This window comes from Plasmodium brasilianum, chromosome 5 (assembly GCF_023973825.1).
Source record: "Plasmodium brasilianum strain Bolivian I chromosome 5, whole genome shotgun sequence".
Classification (NCBI taxonomy): Eukaryota; Apicomplexa; class Aconoidasida; order Haemosporida; family Plasmodiidae; genus Plasmodium; species Plasmodium brasilianum.
The window spans coordinates 1239036-1258122 of NC_090118.1; the positions used below are offsets into that span (position 1 = coordinate 1239036).

The 19087-nt window shown below is 31.2% G+C and overlaps 1 protein-coding gene across 1 annotated transcript; it reads right to left on the minus strand.

The window, feature by feature from the left end:
• Positions 1 to 1643: 1643 nt before the first annotated feature.
• On the minus strand, positions 1644 to 18532 carry MKS88_001524 (uncharacterized protein; the record flags this gene model as incomplete). The annotated part of the gene is made up of 5 exons (XM_067214457.1): positions 1644 to 6872; positions 6953 to 10440; positions 10577 to 15652; positions 15735 to 15965; positions 16048 to 18532. 5 exons carry the CDS (start codon positions 18530 to 18532, stop codon positions 1644 to 1646), a joined length of 16509 nt encoding a protein of 5502 aa, XP_067074890.1.
• Between the last annotated feature and the right edge of the window lie 555 nt (positions 18533 to 19087).

The window sequence follows — 19087 nt, forward strand, 5'->3', positions numbered from 1 at the left end:
TACATGTGTACTTCAGCTCGTACATTTTTTACTGTTACACTTTTAACTACTACATTTTTATTTTTTCTTTAATGAATAAACATTTAAAATATGCTAGTTTATAAGAGAACAATTTTTGATACATGTATAAAACTATATCATTTTTATTAAAAAAAATTTAATACATTAAAATATAATAAGCAATGCTTACAAGTATATCATGTTGTTAAATTTTTCTCACTTTTGCTTCTTGTACTTCTGTATATACACACACATGTAGCAGTACGTACATACACACATATGTAGAAGTACGTACATACACACACAATGCACTAACAAAATGCAGCGCTAGTTGAAACACCAGTTCGAATAAAAAGAAAAAGAGGGTGAAGTTGTTACAGCATTACTATTACAAGGCTGTTAATATATATAAATGTGCACAAGTAAAATACATATAAATTAAAAACATAACAACAAAATTTATTAAAGATTATTTTAACGTAGTTTGAAAAATGAAAATTAAAAAAAGCAAATTAAGGTTAGCAAAAATTTTGAAAAAAAATATTAAAATGGAAAGAGAGATAAATAAAATAAAACATACAGGTGTTAATAAATCAACATATCTATACATCCTCACATCCTTAAAGGGAATGGTTAAGGATACAAATATGATGGAAACATGTCAGTGGTATGTACATTTAGCATTAAAAACTTCTCGTACAATATATTGCGTATACAAATTTGGATACATACACAATTGTGATAATGTGCAATATTCCTCATTCAAAAAATGCATTTTCGATAGTAACAACTAATGTACGAGAGAAAAAAAAAAAAGAATAATAAAACAATAATAAAATAAACAATAAACGAGTAATAAACAAATAATGGACAAATAATAAACAAAAAATACAAACAAAAAAAATTGACAAATAATATAAACAAAAAATAAACAAAAAATAAACAAAAAATGTACAAAAAATAAACAAAAAATGTACAAAAAATAAACAAAAAATAAACAAAAAATGTACAAAAAATATACAAAAAATAAAAACATTTTCACAAAAAAAAGAAAAATACAGCATTCACATTAACAACTCAGTCACATACATATGTGATTGCATAAAATTGTTATTTAATGGTCCTCTTGTAATTTAATTTTAATTTTGCTTTTCGAGGCAAAAATAAAAAAGCAATCACACGAAATTTAAAGAAAAAAGCGAATTTAAAATTTTTTAGAAAAGTTCCATTCTTCTGTATTACGCGTGAATATAGTATGATACGTGCATTACATATATATATATATATATATATATTATCGTTTTGCGTTTCTATTTTTTCACTTTCATTTTAAAATTAATCAAAAATTAATATTTCTCCTTACGATAATACACTTATTTACTTTTCCCTTAGCTTTACAAAAAGGATAAGATATGTGAAATGTCGTTAATTTTCCAAATATAAAACAAACAGAGGGTTGATAATTATACATGTGGATAGGAATAATATTTTTTTCATTAATATGTAGTAATTCATTTTACAGCAAATAAAAATATTGTTTTTAAGGACTAACTCTTTTTGGTATTTCTCATTTTTTGTTTTTCAATTTTTCACTTTTCAATTTGTCACTTTTCAGGCATTTTTTGTTATTTTATTTTATTTTATTATTTTATTATTTTATTTTTTTTTTTTTTTGAAGCTCTACTCTTATCACTCCTTTTTGAAATTCTATTAATGTCGGATAAATCATGTTTACTTGAAAATTTACTTGAAACGTCAGCATCGATAATGCCCCTATTTTTTCTGTACAACAAGGAACATAGAAATGTGCTTATTTCGTTTGCTACATTTGAATATATGTGAGATAACTTGATATGATTTGTCTTTATATTAAACATTCCTTTCTTGCAGCAAAAATTACAAATGCTTACAGGTTGTTGAAGGGGTGTATTCGTAACGTTATATATATTTTTTGCATTTTTGTAATAATATGGGCTATTTCTCACAATCCTTACTAACTCTTTATATCTCATTACTTCACTCCGCGTGATTAATCTTAAGCAGTATAAATCGTCCTTCTGCAGGTTTTCTACTTTGGTACGCCTTTCGTCATTTTGCTTATTTTCTTTATGCTGCTGCTCCTCTATTCCATTATCTTTCCTGTCAACCATATTACTAATGTTCTCCTTTTTTGACGTTTCTTTTTTCTTTTCCTCGTTAAATATTTCCCCTATAGCTCTTTCCTTGTAATTTATTTTTTCAAAAATTGTATTTTTTAAGCTGCCATGAATATCATTGCTAGTTACATAAACCGTCTTTACATTAACCCTAGTGACAAAATTGCACGGATTAATTAGGAACTCGTTTTCTTCCAATTGGTTAACTTGTTCTGATAAGGTATAGTGATTCTTCTTGAAAATGGTACTGCTGCATTTGCTTTTTTCTAATAAAATACCTACATAATCATTTTTAGAGTTATAAATAAAATTGCTATATTTTTGTTTTAATTTCTGTTTTTTAAAATTCCATGGTTTTATTTTATTTTTTAAAGCACATGTTACTGATATGTCCTTTTCTCTATTTATCGCTATTTCTTTTTCTACTAGATGAACATTATTTGGATCGTATTTTCTTTCTGAAATAGGTAAGTCATTCTCTATATCTTTATGAATGCACATGGAAGGGTCATCACTTAACGGCTTCAAATATCTGCCATATGTTTTTTTCTCATCCGATGTGCTTTCCTCCGATAGTATGTAATCAATGTTCGACGTGAAGGCTGATGATGGACCCTGCGATTGGTATTTACTTGAACCGCTAAATGAGCCGCTAACGAAACTGCTAACCGAACCGCTAGTCGCCCTTCGGTCAGCATTGCTAATATTTTTCCAGCAGGACTCTGGATGTTCGTTATGGTTAAGCATACCCTGGCGTTTTTTGCCATTCATCATTGTGTTAAAACTTTTCTCTTCATTTTCTTCATATAACTCCTTACTGTGATCCGTGCCATTTTGCTCCTTATTTAGTACTTTTTTTTCCTTTATATCCCCTTCTTCTGTTCCCTTTCTATCCTCCTCTTCAGCTCTCTTTTTGATCTTTTTGTTAGAAACGAAAAGGACATCCATTGCCCGAGCATGTATAACGGTCCTTATATCCCTCCTGCACAAAAAATTTTCTTTCCAAAACTTCTCTTTATCAATACAGATGTTCACAAATTTTGCAAATATGAGTTTTCCTTCTATTAAAACTAGTCCAAAGCTGTTCATAAGGTTGTCCTGGGCGTCATGTTCTCCGGTGCGTCCTTCACTACGGCTGTTGTTACTTCCACTTCTACTTCCACTTCTACTTCTACTTCTACTTCTACTTCTACTTCCACTTCTACTTCTACTTCTACTTCCACTTCTACTTCCACTTCTACTTCTACTTCTACTTCCACTTCTACTTCTACTTCTACTTCCACTTCTACTTCCACTTCCACTTCTACTTCTACTTCCACTTCTACTTCTACTTCTACGTCCACTTCCACTCCCACTTCCATTACAATCCTTGTCACACTCCTCGTTCGTTCCACCACATCTATTCCTCTCTTTAGCACTTTTCCCCGCGTTACCATCCTTGTTTCGGTCAGACATGAAACAGTATTGACTCCTGTTTTCATTTCTCTCTACCTGTTTATAACTTTTACAACTGTCGTTATGTATGCAATATGCATGAACTTTTTCTATGGGGTCTAAACGAAACGGAAGACTGTATATTTCTCCTCTAGTTTTTTCAAACAGAACAGAGATACAATAATTTAAATTCTGTACTGTGCATTCTAGGATTTGTCCCATATTTTTAAAAAATATCTTTAGGCTTTTTTGTTTCTTCAATTTTACTACTGCCAGGTTTTGTTCTGAACAGGGGTCATTTAAGGCATTCAGTCCGGTTCCCTCATTTGTTACGTTTATTATGTCCATTGCATTCATTGAGTTGGCGAAATTTGTTTGAATCGTATAACCATTTTGACTACATAGATGGGGGGTCCTACTGCTCTTTTCCAAATTAATCCTTTTTTTGTTACTTCCATTATTTCGAGTCTTACATCCGGACAACAGGTTCGGTTTTAGTTCGATCCACCCTTTCTTTTCAAAGAATTTGTAATTTTCCTTATAATTTAAAAAATAATTTTTAAATAATATGAACAGATGCATATGATGAATATAGTAGTTGATAAAAAAACTAGCTCTTTTTAATTCGTATAGATATATTAACCACGTGGCACTGCTCACTTTACTGGCCAAGTCTATATACGTTTCATACCTTCTTTCGAAACAATTTATATTTCTAGAATGTGTGAAATTTCGATTATTTATCAGGTTACTGTTACATGAATAGTCGAACTCCCGCTTATGCGTCTGGGCGATTATTCTATCTTTGCTGTTATTACTACTACAATTGTAGTTTTCACTCCTGTTGAAATTGTCAGTTTTATTAATGTTATTATGGTTGCTACTGCTGATGTTATTATGGCTGCTACTGCTGATGTTATTATGGCTGCTACTGCTGATGTTATTATGGCTGCTACTGCTGATGTTATTATGGTTGCTACTGCTGATGTTATTATGGTTGCTACTGCTGATGTTATTATGGTTGCTACTGCTGATGTTATTATGGCTGCTACTGCTGATGTTATTATGGCTGCTACTACTGATGTTATTATTACTGAGGAAGAAGCAATGCTGCAGATTTTTGTTTGCCAAACTTTTTTTTGGTATGTTTTTTGCTTGTCTTCCATTGTTCTCACTCTTGCTACCATTATCAGCAGATGACCTACAGCACACATCTCTTACTGTATGCATGTAACATTTGCTGCTACTGTTAGTGTTTTGGTTATCATTATTATTAACATTATGCACAGAGGTGTTTACATCCGATACAGTTGTGCCAGTAGCCGAAGGAGCAGTGGTGTTCTTATCCAAATTTTGTTCCTTTCTTACATTCGAGGGGCACTCACTAATTGGAAGATTATCATTTCTACTTAATAACACTTGTCTATGTATCTTGAGCGGATTGTTTTTCTCTTCATTATTTTTCTCTTCATTATTTTTCTCATCATCATATGTTTCATCATCATATGTTTCATTATCATATGTTTCATTATCATTTTTAAAATTGATAAATTTGTTATAATTTTTTAAATATTCATGATTACAATTTAAGTGGTTCATATGGCCATTAAGGAATTTATTATTACAAGAATGGTTAGTAGACATATGAATGAAGTTTGACGAGGCATGTTCTGAATGGTTATAGTTATACACATTATCCTTCTTCACATTTTTACAATATACATTTGGATTATTCATTTTATACACATTTGCATGGTTGTTATTTATAGATGCATTTACATCATTTTTATTAGCTTTTGTACTATTACGTGTCTCTTTAATATTATTCTTGTTGCACATACTGTTGTTGTTATTTCTTTCAGTGGATACACTAGCCAAATATTTTTCCGAAATGACCATATCATCCTGTGCGCTCCTTTTGTTTGTATTATCACAATGGGTACATTTATCATTTATCTGATCACTTGTTATTTCATCTGTTTTGATATCTTTCATATGTCCGGATTCAATATCACACATTTTATGCATTTTACGCATTTCTCCAAATTCACTACCACAATATTTGTCATTCTCAGTCTCATCACTAGTGCCTTGCTCGTTCATTTCATGAGATGAACTTAAGTTTGTTCCATTTATCTTATGTTCCGCTGTTTTTTTATTCCTCATACGAACGTTAAGTGTAGCTTTGTTCCTTTCTCCCTTATACTTGATGCTATGATCACTTGGTTCTTTATTTCTAAAATTATGCGTAGAGTCCGAAATATACATTTTTTCATTTTGCATTTCTTTTATATCTTTTAAAATAATAAAATCATCATCTGCACTAATACGCTTCGTACATTTCGTATCTACATATTTAATATAGCTTTTTTTTTTATAAAGGTCATCTCCGATTAATTTTTTCTTGTACATGTGAATATCATTTCGATTTAAAGAAGCCATGTTTTCACTACTACACTTGTTGTTCTTTTTTATGTTAAAATTTCGATCGGCATGTACAGCAAGTGAACTTGTATCTTTAGTGGGGCAAAAAAATTTTTGGTAACTCGTCTTAGTTCTACTAATGTATGTATCATAATTGTAACTGTAAATAGGATCATAAAGAGTAAGGAGTTCATCCCATACCCCTCCATGACAAATGGAAGATAAAACTTTTTTATTTATTTCATTTGCATCCTTTTTATAGCATTTATCTTCATCAATTAAATTTATAGTTTTCATTAATTTTTTCCTGGAGTTTAATTCATTAAAAAAAATCATCAAAGAGTAGAATATAGGAGATATGTTCATCATATAATTTGCGTTTATACTTGTTGTGTCTTCACCAGTAAGGTAGTTACAATAACTCACTTGAATCTTTTTATTTTTATGCGGTTCATTTTTATTCGCCTCATTTGGAAGAACTGGGGTTCTGTAATCTTCTGTATCGGAAAATATGTTTACATCATTTTGGGGATTATAGTTCCTATTCTTTCGATTTAAAACGTTTGTGCTCCTCCCCTTTTTAAGGTTAATAAGGTTTTGACACTTGGCCTCTATTATTTTACTGTTTTTATGCATTACATTTAATATGTTTATCTTGTTTTTCATTTTGCCATTAACTTTACTATTCATTTTGTCGTTTAATTTATCATACATTTTATCATTCGTTTTACTATCATTCGTTTTACTATCATTCGTTTTATTATCATTCGTTTTACTATCATTCGTTTTATTATCATTCGTTTTACTATCATTCGTATTATTATTGTTCTTTTTTTTTTTTTTTTTTTTTTTTTTGTTCTGGTTACTTCAACAAAAGAACAATCGGATCGCTCCGAGAAGTAAACAGAAAGATTCTCATCATGTGCATCTTCCCCGACTACACTTAAATATTCGTTATCTGATTCGACATTGTTTTGAAAGAAGGATATATTATGATCACTTACTTTATCGTATTCACTGTTCGAAAATACCTTATTCACAAGATAGTATGACATTTTAAAAAATTCATTGTAGCTAGTGTTTTTATCTTCTTTTAACATTGCTCTGTCCTTTTTGTTTTTACCCTTCCATTTGATTTTATCACACATATGTAATTCATTATCATTAAAACGATATGCCTCTTCTAATAAACGCTGATTTATAACATATGTACGGTTAGAAATGGACGAGTTATCTGTACTACTACTATTTATATCATCACTGCGCTTACATCCACATCTCCTATGATGATAGCAATTACTTTTAATAGAAATATTATTTACTACATTACCTCGGTTGATCTGGTTTAAAGTACAATCCTCTCCCTTTTGGCAGTTTATCATACCGCTATAAATTAATTTGTCTTCACTATAATTCGATCTGCAGGAGCTTCGCATACATGTAGACGTTTTATTCGCATTCACATGCCGCTTAATAGTTTTCCCTCGTTTGTGTGTTTGTACGAATGAGTTGGGTAATTCGTCATAATTTATTGCCTGTTCGTAACTTCTAACCTGATCCCAAGATGTATCCTCATTATTTCCTATTCCTTCAACACATAGGGTTCCATCGTATTCTCCTCCACTATGGTTACCATTACTGCATTCCTTTTCAGCATGCGGTTTACAGCATTTACCAGGATGGGTATTTCCCTTATCTTTACAGTAGTAATCTAATCCTTTCTGTTTGAGAGTTATATATTTTTCCGAGGTTTTTACAGAGTCTGTATCCTTTAGGGGTACTACCTGATCTGCCAATTTATCATAACAAGTGCTGTTGTTTGTTCTTTCTTCATTAATTAATTTATGGGTAAATTTTCCTCCATTGTAATTATTTGGATGACTGATAATTAGGCATTCTAAATTAATGCATTCTGATAAATTTTGCTCCAAGTTACTGTTCAAATAATTAATATCGTGCAGGTTATAATTAGGAACTTCGAGAGTGATGTGGGAATTTCTTTTTTTACCATCCTTTGGGTTATTGTTACTAATTTTGTTGTTCACCCTTGGTTCCGCTTCATTATTACTATTATTACTATTATTGGTTGAAGAACTAGTGGTAGTACTCGTGGTAGCATTAGCCGTAGCTGTGATGACCTCATTGTGGTGGGTTTGGAGAAATTTGATTGGCAGTTTACTATGAATATTACTGAAATTTTGATTTGTGTACGGGAGTACAGAACAACCATTACTTTGGAAGCTGCTACTTACGCAGCTTTTACTTAGGCAATTTGTTCCTTTTGTATAGGCATTTCCATTTAAACGAGTATTTCCTTTTATGGAATCATTTCTTTTGATAACCCGTATGGATGAGCCACGTTCGGACAGAGCATCTTTGTTGACATTCTCAAGGAGAGTGTTGTCTTTGGGATGTTGTAACAACAAATTTGTTCTATTTAAATTCCCATTTTGGTTGTTACTTATAATACTATTTGTTTGTTCATTTGCTTTTTTGAAATAGGGATCATGATTACTCCTGAGTTCATGCAATGTATTAGGTGAAGAATCGGTATGACAAATATTACAAACATTAGCATTATTCTGTTCATTGTTCGCACTGTTTGCACCGTTTCCATTGTTACCAATTTTGCAATAACGCACAGCTAGCATCATCCACAAAATGGTCGGTAGACCACCCTGTTTCATAGATGGTAGTTTCCTAACCTTCAATAAATATTTTAATATCCTCATTACATTTTTTAAGTTTGGAAAATTTTCCAATATACTTAAAAAAAATTCCGTATGCTTCAAAGAATTGTTTGTATTAACGGATACATCACATACAATTTTATTTTTCTTAAGGGTTAAGATGGGAACCCTTGCTGAATCTACTAGTTGCAGTTCAACGTTATTGAAGAAGGAAAATTCGAACCCATTGGTACCATAACTACTACATCCGCTACTGCCTTCAACGAAACCTTCTGTACAGTTATCACTTTGACTGCCTTTTCTTTTCTGGCTACTCGCTCGTTCATTATCACTCTTAGTTGTACCACTTCCACCATTTCGCTTCTTGACATCATTGATATAATTGTAAATATTGTGCAGAATAAATTTAGCATCGTACATATTGGTCTGAATTACAATGTCGAGATCACTAGTTTTTGAGTCTACTCCATATGCAGTTGAGCCGACTGTACAAATATTAATTTCACATTTAAATAAATGTTTTATTAACTTTGATAAAAATATAAAAATGCTTTGTTTCGTCAACTTAATATCTTTAGATGGCTTTACCCTTTTCAATAAATCAATTAGCTTGTTTTCTGTTTTGTATAATAGTAATATGATATCCTTTTTTTTTTTGTAGTCATTAACAGGAAAGCTCCTTCCCCTCCATTTTGTACTAACATCGTTACGTTCGCCATAAGCATCATTGGAATAGTTGTACTTAGAACTGCAGTTGCTAGTGGTGCAGTTGCTAGTGGCGTGATTACTACTAGCGTCTTCACTCTTATTATTGCTATATTTCACATCATCCCCATTACCTCCTCTCCTATCAGTATTAATGCGGTTCAAGCTGGATGTACATTGATTTACCATAATGCACTTGCCCCTATTGCAGTTGTCGGTGGAACTGTTTATTCTTCCCCTGTTGTAAATATTTAATGATGAGCTTCTTCCATTATTTGGTGTGGCTAAAAGTACGGGGAAACGTACTGGTAAGCATGTTATATGCATAATGGAATTTCCACAATGACTTGAACTGATACAACTGAATTGCCTGTTCATTTGTTCTAACGAGTTATACTCCATATTAGAATTTTTTTTATTTTTTCTAAAACAAACATAGTTTTTTCTTTTTTTTTCATTCATATAGCGGCTTTCCATTTTTTCATCCTCACTCAGAAGGGCTTCTTCTGTCTTCATTAAGCAGCTTCGAGTGTGTCTTTTATTTTTATTACTATTACTATTATTTTTATTACTATTACTATTATTTTTATTACTATTATTATTATTTTTATTACTATTATTATTATTACTATTACTATTACTATTACTATTGCTATTTTTATTTTTATTACTATTATTACTATTACTATTGCTATTTTTATTTTTATTTTTATTATTCAACTGGAGCTCCATTTTTTTCCTATACTGGAACTCCTCTGAATGAAAATTTTCCCCCTTTTCATTTTGGCCTTCCCCTTTGACAAGCTCTATATTATCAGAAGTAATTCTTTTTACACATTCTTTTGTTACATTATGCGAACGGGAAAATACAATAACCTCGTCATCATCACTACGATCCGAATTATGACAGTTAGTACCGTAGCACTTCTTTTTCCATAAAAAATTACTATCATTAGTGTTTCTTGTAAATAATTTATTACATTGCTTCCCCATAATGTTTTCCTCACTTGAAATGTATTTTTCATTTATTCCTACAATGGTGGAACTTTCCAGCTGATCCTGCTTCTTATCCTCCTTGCTCCTTTTTTTTTTTTTTTTTTTTTTTTTTTTTTTTTTTTTTCTTGTTCTTTTTTTTTTCCAAGTTGTCCAATTCCTTTATGTAAAGACTCTCCTTCGACTTATCATAAGCACTGTGATCATCTTTTATTTTGTCTTTACCATTTTTTCCTATTAACGCTGCACTGTGGGTACACCTTTTCTCACTTGCTCCTTTTTCAATATCTCTTGAGGATTTGCTTTTCATATATGTACTTTGTATTCTTATACTACTCTTTGCACTATCCACGCTGTTTGTCCGTTCACATATATCTCTTTTGTTTTTCGTTACAACATTTCTATCTACATACTTGTAACTGCTATTTCTTTTGTTGTATGTATTGGTCGAAGAAGTCTTCTCAATATCATTTGCAAACGAAGCATATGCATCTTGACTGTATTCTTTTCTACTATTATTTGAATCATTTATGCAATCCGGAAGGGTCAAACGTTCCCTCCGTTCTTCATCCCTCTTATGATTTCCATCGCTATGACTGTTACTACGACTGTTACTACTACCATGCCCACCACTACTACAGTTACTGCCTCTATTAACAACGCTAATACTGTTTCTACCTTCTTCATTTCCATTTCCATTGTCAACACAGTAGATGCTGCTGTTCCCTGAATCCATATATCCATTAAAGGAATACGGCAATTCATTGGTGTTTCCATATGGGTGCATTATTCCTATCGGTGCAGGGGGTACAGCGTAAGGGTGGTAGTACATATTATACGAACAGTTGTACAAAAGAGCATAATCATTTAAAAATTGGTTATACGTAGAGGAATACATAATATTATAAGTGTTTGTGTTATTGTCATTTCTTTCCTTATTCATATTGTAAAATGTGTTGAACGTATTATTGTTACTGTTAAGATATACGTTCCAATTATGAAAATTTGCCATGGTATTCTTCATATATGATTCATCGAGAAGGGGTAGTTTATTTTTTTTTTTTAAAAAAAAGTTGTTTTGCTTCCTATCATTGTAATTAAAAGGATGGTTACTAAGCCCATAGTTTGAGTGTACTTTTTTTTTGTTATTCATGTGAAATTTTTTCGGATGGAAAAAATATATATGATCCTTCTTATCATGACTGCTGTTAGTGTGCATCCAGTTTGTGCTGTACATATTAACATTATTATAATTATTCCCATTGTAATTGTAGTTACTCCCATTGTAATTGTAGTTACTCCCATTGTAATTGTAGTTACTCCCATTGTAATTGTAGTTACTCCCATTGTAATTGTAGTTACTCCCATTGTAACTGTAGTTATACCCAGTGGCACTGTGGTTATACCCTGTATCATTATAATTCCTTCTATACACGTTGTGATTATAAAAACAATTATCTCTACTCACGTCATCTCTACTATAACAGCTGTGCTTGCTCCAGTTGTTGCTCCATCTGTTTCTGCCGCTGTTATTCCAGTTGCTAGTGTAATGGTTAACTTCCCTTCCGTAGTAATTACTCAGTTCATCATACACTTCTTGAGTACTTTTTTTATTTTTGAGAATACACACCTTGTTACCATTGCTCATGGAATTATAGACTCCAACGTTATGATATATATTGTCCTGTTCATTATTTCCAATATTTTTTCTTTTATTACGGAAATAATTGTAATTCATCATGTGCTCATTTGGATACTTCCTTGGGTTCGTGTTCATATACTTCTTATAATTTTCTGCATACTTGGGAAAGCTATCCAAATGATATTTTATTCCTCTTATGTCAAGTCCTACTACATCTTTTTCTTCTTCATTTATAAACCTGCTGTTGTGCACACCTGGGTATTCCTCACTCACGTCGTTCCTATGGTAGTAACTACAGTTATAGAAGTTGCTGCAGTTATCGAAGTTGTTGCAGTTCTCGAAGTTGCTGCAGTTCTCGAAGTTGCTGCAGTTCTCGAAGTTGCTGCAGTTATCGAAGTTGCTGCAGTTATCGAAGTTACTGCAGTTATTGTGGCCATAACTATTGTAAACATTTATATGATTGTTATAATGAGAGTTCGGGGAATCGTCATTATGAAAAAAGTTGTTACTGTGGGGGATAGTCCTAAAAGCACTATCCTCATCGTCGTCATTAGTACGTTCCACATTCGTGTTAACCGCATTTATGTTAACTTGATTTTTGTAATTACCCTTAGCACAACTTTCTGCATTTCCTGAAGCATGTGCATCCGTGCAACCACTCGCACTCAAAGCAGTAACATCATTTCTTATGTTCTTATGTTTTCCATGCATGTTATTGGGTGTTAAGTAGTTACTATTTGGTGGAATATAAACCCCCATCATCATCATCATCCTACTGTCATAATGTATATCCTTTTCTATATCTATATAATACTTATTTTTCCTATTATGCATGTAATATAAATTGTTAAGGTAGTTTGCATAATTTATACAAAACATATTATTATCATAATTGCATTTTATCATATTAATAAAATGATCATTATTGTATGTGTACTTACCATCACTGTTCATTAACTGCTGCATGTTATAGTAATGAGTATAATTAAAGAACTCAAAATTTTCATAACGCCAGTTACGTTCTTTCCTTCTGTTCTTTGTATACTTTCCCTGTAATTTATTCATATGAAACATATTATTCAAGTAATTTTGATTCTTTAAACTATTCATGTTGTTCGTGGGTGTGTCAAACATTTCGCTAGTATTGTGAATCTCCGCTTTATCCTCTTGTGCTTTAGTTCTACAAACAACGGTACTACAACCCCTTCTGCTGCTTCTACATTCCTCCATGCTGTTCCCATCCAAATTATGCATAGTGGCATAACCATTAACTGCAACTACTTTATCTATAACATTTGAAGACGCTTTCTTCTCATTATTCTTCTTTAAGTCGTGCACTTTATCTATACTAGTCATTCCGATATGATGATCACTGTATGCTGCTTCCTGTACCAAATTTGTTTTATTAACACTAGGATTTATTTCACTCACGCAACAATACTTTCTAGAATACATTTTTGCAGATCTATGTTTAGGTAGCACACACTTATTAGCGACTAAGTATTCGTCACACTTTTCTTTATCTAAATGATCATTAGGTTCATAATATTTAAAAGAATTGTTTACAGTAAGTTGATCATTTGTACATATGCTATTCATTTTGTTCGTGTGACTGCAGTTTTTCCTTCTTTTTCCTTCCGTTAACAATTCTACATTTTCTTTATTTTCTAGATTAACATCTGTTTGGTTCGTTATAAACTTTGCCTTCCCAATTTTAATATCTGTGCTCTTCTGTTTTCCGTATAGTTCATATGTACGGCTATGGGGACTAATCTTGTCCGTGTTCCTCTTCATTGTACCCTCCTGGTAACTAATATTTACAATTTTCATTTCTTTCAAATTTTTAACACTATCATTTGTTATCTTGTTTGATGTATCAACACTTGATTCGGCATTAGAGGGACCGTTCCCCTTTTTTACATTGCTATTATCTTTTTCATATACAACATTACCATTTTCATTATTGCACATCTCACCATTTGCATTATCTCCATTATCATTACTCTTTTGACTAGTTCCCATATCATTTGACAATTTTTCAACGAAGTTGGAAAGACCGTAATCGAAGTATATGATGGTATCTTCTTTTTTCTTATTTTTCTTATTTTTATTTTTTTTATTTTTTTTTTTTTCGTTACATTGGCTGTTTTGGCTGTTTTGGCTGTTTTGGCTGTTTTGGCTGTTTTGATTGTTTTGATTGTTTCTGCTTATGTTATTCTCCTCTTTGTTGTCCATATCCCTCACCATATTTGTATTATCATTATTACGATTATTACTATCATCATTATTATTATCATTTTTATCATCCTTCAAAGATGACAGTTTTTCTAAGCTAGCTGATTTGGCACGAATAACAGAAAGAGACTCTTTAGATGCAACAAACATTTTCTTTTCCTCATGAGTGTAATATGTATGTGTGTTATGTTTCATTGAACAACTTGCAACAGAGTACTTTTCTTCATCTACATTCTTTAAGTTGTTTATTCCCCACTGGTTAGAACGAACAATGCTGCTCATGTTCGTAGTCTTATCTCTCTCTATGCAGTTTGAGAGGATGTTTCCTTTGTCCGTTAAGTTTTCACCTAAGCTTTCATGAACACCTTTACTTATACCTTTACCAGTGATTCTGCTTATGTCCATTTTTATCCGCTCATTTTTGCCTTTTTTGCCTTTTCTACTACCTACACTGGAAGAACCATTATTCCATCCTTTTCCCACTACATACTGTTCATTCCCATTTTGGATGTTTAAAAAAGCGTCCTTCTTTTCATTACAGTCATTCTTTGTGTATGCTTTATTTTCTTCTACATTTTGTTGAGTGCAAAGGGATGATTTTGCATTAGACAAGTTATTAAGCTCGCTCTTTTTTGAGATGTTATTTGTGTTATAGTAATTGCTGATATGTGTTCCTTCCTTATAATTTTTTTTTTTCACTGAGTTTATTTCTTTTTCTGCTTTTCGTTCTCGACTAATTACTACTCTCATCTTGTTCATGATATCCTTACTTTGTTCCCTTAGCCCATCAGTATAACTTCCTACTGGATCATCTTTAATGCTGCTCATATGTAATCTATCATCAGAGTTACCATGTTTACCATTACCCGAAAGAAGAGCCTCTCTTATATCGTTGTTTAAGTTCTGTGCATACGTTAAATAAGCTGCTGGTGTAGATGAAATGTCCCACTGACTACTTCTATTTACTGCTGCGTGTGAAATGTGAGTCCTCTTCGAACGAGCGCTCGCTAAGTCCGCACTCGCTCTACTATTATTGTCATCATTATTATTATCATCATTATTATTATCATCATTATTATTACTAAGATTATTATTACTATGATTATTATTACTAAGATTATTATTACTATGATTATTATTACTATGATTATTATTACTATGATTATTATTACTATGATTATTATTACTAAGATTATTATTACTATGATTATTATTACTATGATTATTATTACTATGATTATTATTACTATGATTATTATTACTAAGATTATTATTACTATGATTATTACTACTATCATTACTGACGTTTATTTTATCCCTAGTGTTATTGTCATTTACGTAATCGTTATAACCGCTTACAGCGTTAGAATTTTCTGTACATAATCTTTCTTTATCCGAGTAAATTTTTTTTTTTTTTTTTTTTTTTTTTTTTGTTAACCTTTGAATTTCCTCTACCGCTATTAGCACATAAATTATTTTTCAAATTCGTAACATCTGTGTAATTGTATGTATCTCTTAACTGTGATTTATTCCTATTGCTATCCCTTTCACATAAATGGGAACCATGCTTTTTGGGTACACGGTTCGAAGTGTCGCTATGTTTGTTCATTTCATTTTTTATACTCCTTTCTAAGGTTCCCTTTGCTTTGTTTCTATAACTCTCATACATTTTTTCATTATTACTCTCTTTATGCAAAGGATTTTTTTTTTTTTTTTTTTTTTTTTTTTTTATTATGTGAGACATTTGTGCATGTGGCTATGCCATTACTGCCATCCCCTTCGTTAACTAGATGATGGACATCATTAGTACTCACTTTGTTTAAACTAATTATATCGATTCCTTTGTATGTGTTATTACCATTTTTAACATCATTCGTTGCATTTGGTAATGTATTAGTAATATTAGCAAGCTTGTTCACATCATAGTGTTGACAGACTTCTCTCTCATCTTGAGAGTCATTAACATTTCTATCATAATTGTTACATGTAGTTATAATTACATCATCTATTTTATTTTTGTCATCGTTGCTTCTATATTTCTGTATATTTCTGTTATTCGCATGGGACACACTGATTTCCTCTACCTTGTTGTTGTCTTTACGAAAGAATGGTTCCTTGGTCTCTGCATCCACGTCAACCACTTCACTAACTTCTTCCTTACCTTCTTCCTTACCTTGTTCATTTTTTATTATTATTATTTTTTTTTTTTTTTTCTTCCTTTGCAAAAGATATTTTATATCAACATGGAGGGGCAGCTTGAAGTGCATCTTATAGTTGAGCTTCTTCCTCATCATCTGCGTCGGATTTATTTTCTTTTGTGTAAAATTACCATCATCACTATGATTTTCAGTACTGTTTGTATGGCTAATATTCGGAGTGCTTTTTTTTTTTTTTTTTGCATGCATGCAGTCAGAGTAGTAATTAGATCTATTCCTATTAGAACAAGTGGTATCCTCCTCCCTTTCAAGACAGTTACACTTGTCGGTTATTACGTCATTACGCATATCAAACATTGCATTTGGATATCCTTGTTCATGTTTTTTTTCCCCTTGTGCAAGTGTCTGACCTTGTACAGAAAATTCTGTAAATTTAGAATTTTTTTTTTTATTCCTTTTCCCTGCTGGATGAATGTTTACACAGTAGGGATGAGGAGTACCTTCCTCATTTCCCTCCTTTGAATTATTACAGTTATCATTAATACCACCATTATTACAATTATCATTACAATCATCATTATTATAGTTATTACTATCATCATTATTATAGTCATTACTATCATCATTATTATAGTTATTACTATCATCATTATTATAGTTATTACTATCATCATTATTACAGTTATTACTATCATCATTATTACAGTTATTACTATCATCATTATTACAGTTATTACTATCATCATTATTACAGTTATTCTTTTTTTTTTTCTTCTTTTTAATAATTTCTCTTGTCAGTTCACAACTATTGAATTTATTGAAATAATTCAAATTGCATAAAATTTTACTTATTTGATTCATTTTCTTTTTATATAAAAACAATTTTGCATTATTCTCACTGAGTATGGAAGGTGCATACTTTTTTGTACAGGAAGTTTTCTTTACCTCCTCCTTTTTTGTCACGAGTAAGAATTTGTTACACTCATTTGTACTATGACCACCTCCGCTATTACTATTACCATTTCCACTATTACTATGACCACCTCCGCTATTACTATTACCATTTCCACTATTACTATGACCACTTCCGCTATTACTATTACCATTTTTACTATTACCACTTCCGCTATTACTATTACCATTTCTACCATCTCCCTTTCTTCCATTACTTTTGTGCATGTCGTAACATAGAGGGGTAAATTTAATTTTCTTTTTTTTCTTATCGTATACTTTATCTATAAATTTGTTTTTTTTATAAAAATATATATTACTATCACTGATATAACCCTTTGAGTTTGACTTGAGATGTGCTATGTTGTGATAGTTGTTACTACACAAGTAGCTGTGGTTGACTTTATCCTCATAATCTCTATGGTTGACTTCATAATGAATTTCATTTTTGTTATGAAGGAAATGCCTTATAACTTTATCTAGCTTTTTATCAAAAGCACTACTTGCATTTTTCAATTTACATTCCCCCTCATATATATCATTATCACTGTTAACGTTACTTCTAACGTTACTGCTAACGTTACTTCCAATATTACTGCCAATATTACAGCTAACATTACTTCCAATATTACTGCCAATATTACCGCCAATATTACTGCCAATATTACCGCCAATATTACTGCCAATATTACCGCCAATATTACTGCCAATATTACCGCCAATATTACTGCTAACATTACTGCTAACGTTTTTGGACAGAGTGCACTTCAACAGATGCTCGTACTCATACACCGGTACATTCTTCTCCAATGTATTAAAGCATTTTAAAATATTCAATAAACGCGCTCTGTTTAGACACTCTTCCTTATCCATCATTTTTCTTCCTTTGTCGTTGTTACTGATGATCACATTACTGTTTTGTGGACGAGTGTATAATGTTTTCTTCATATCGTCCATTATAATTTTAAATTTTGTGTAATCATACATGCATCCCAAAACTCTATTTCTTAAAAAAAGGTTGTTTCCTTCTTCAATACTCAGTGCACCTTTTCTTTGACATACGTGTTTTCTTCTTTTGACAGAAGAGGATGTGTTATCACGTTTGTTACACTCGTGTAAATATATGTACTTGTTGCAGTCTTTCATTATTTAAAAAAAAAAAAAAAAAGGGGAGGGGCTCTTCTGTGTTTTCTTTTACCTCTTTATTGTCGCTTTTACTGTTTGTTGTAACTTCTACTTCTACTTCTACTTCTACTTTTACTTTTTTTTTTTTTTTTTTTTTTTTTGTTTTTTTTGTAATTACAATTCGTAACTACGTAAAAATAAAAAGCTGTTAATTCTCCTAACCAATTTCATTTCATTTTGTTCTGTATTGCTTTGTTTTATAGTGTTTTACTTTGTTATACTTCGTTTTATTTCGTTTTAACGTTTTGCTATTTTTTGGTGTGAACAGTTCATACCTTTTTTTTTTTTTTTTTTTTTAAGTGAAGCATATATTTAAATCATCAAGCTTTGCACTTTTTTCCAAAAAAGGATTTTTTTTTTTTTTTTTTTTTTTTTTTTTAAAATATTCTACTGTTTAAGAGTGTTTCATTATTTCGACTAATACGTACGCACATATATACATATACATAAATATATAATTACGTATACATGTATATACATATATATTGACTTGTTCTTTTATTTTAGCTCCTCTTA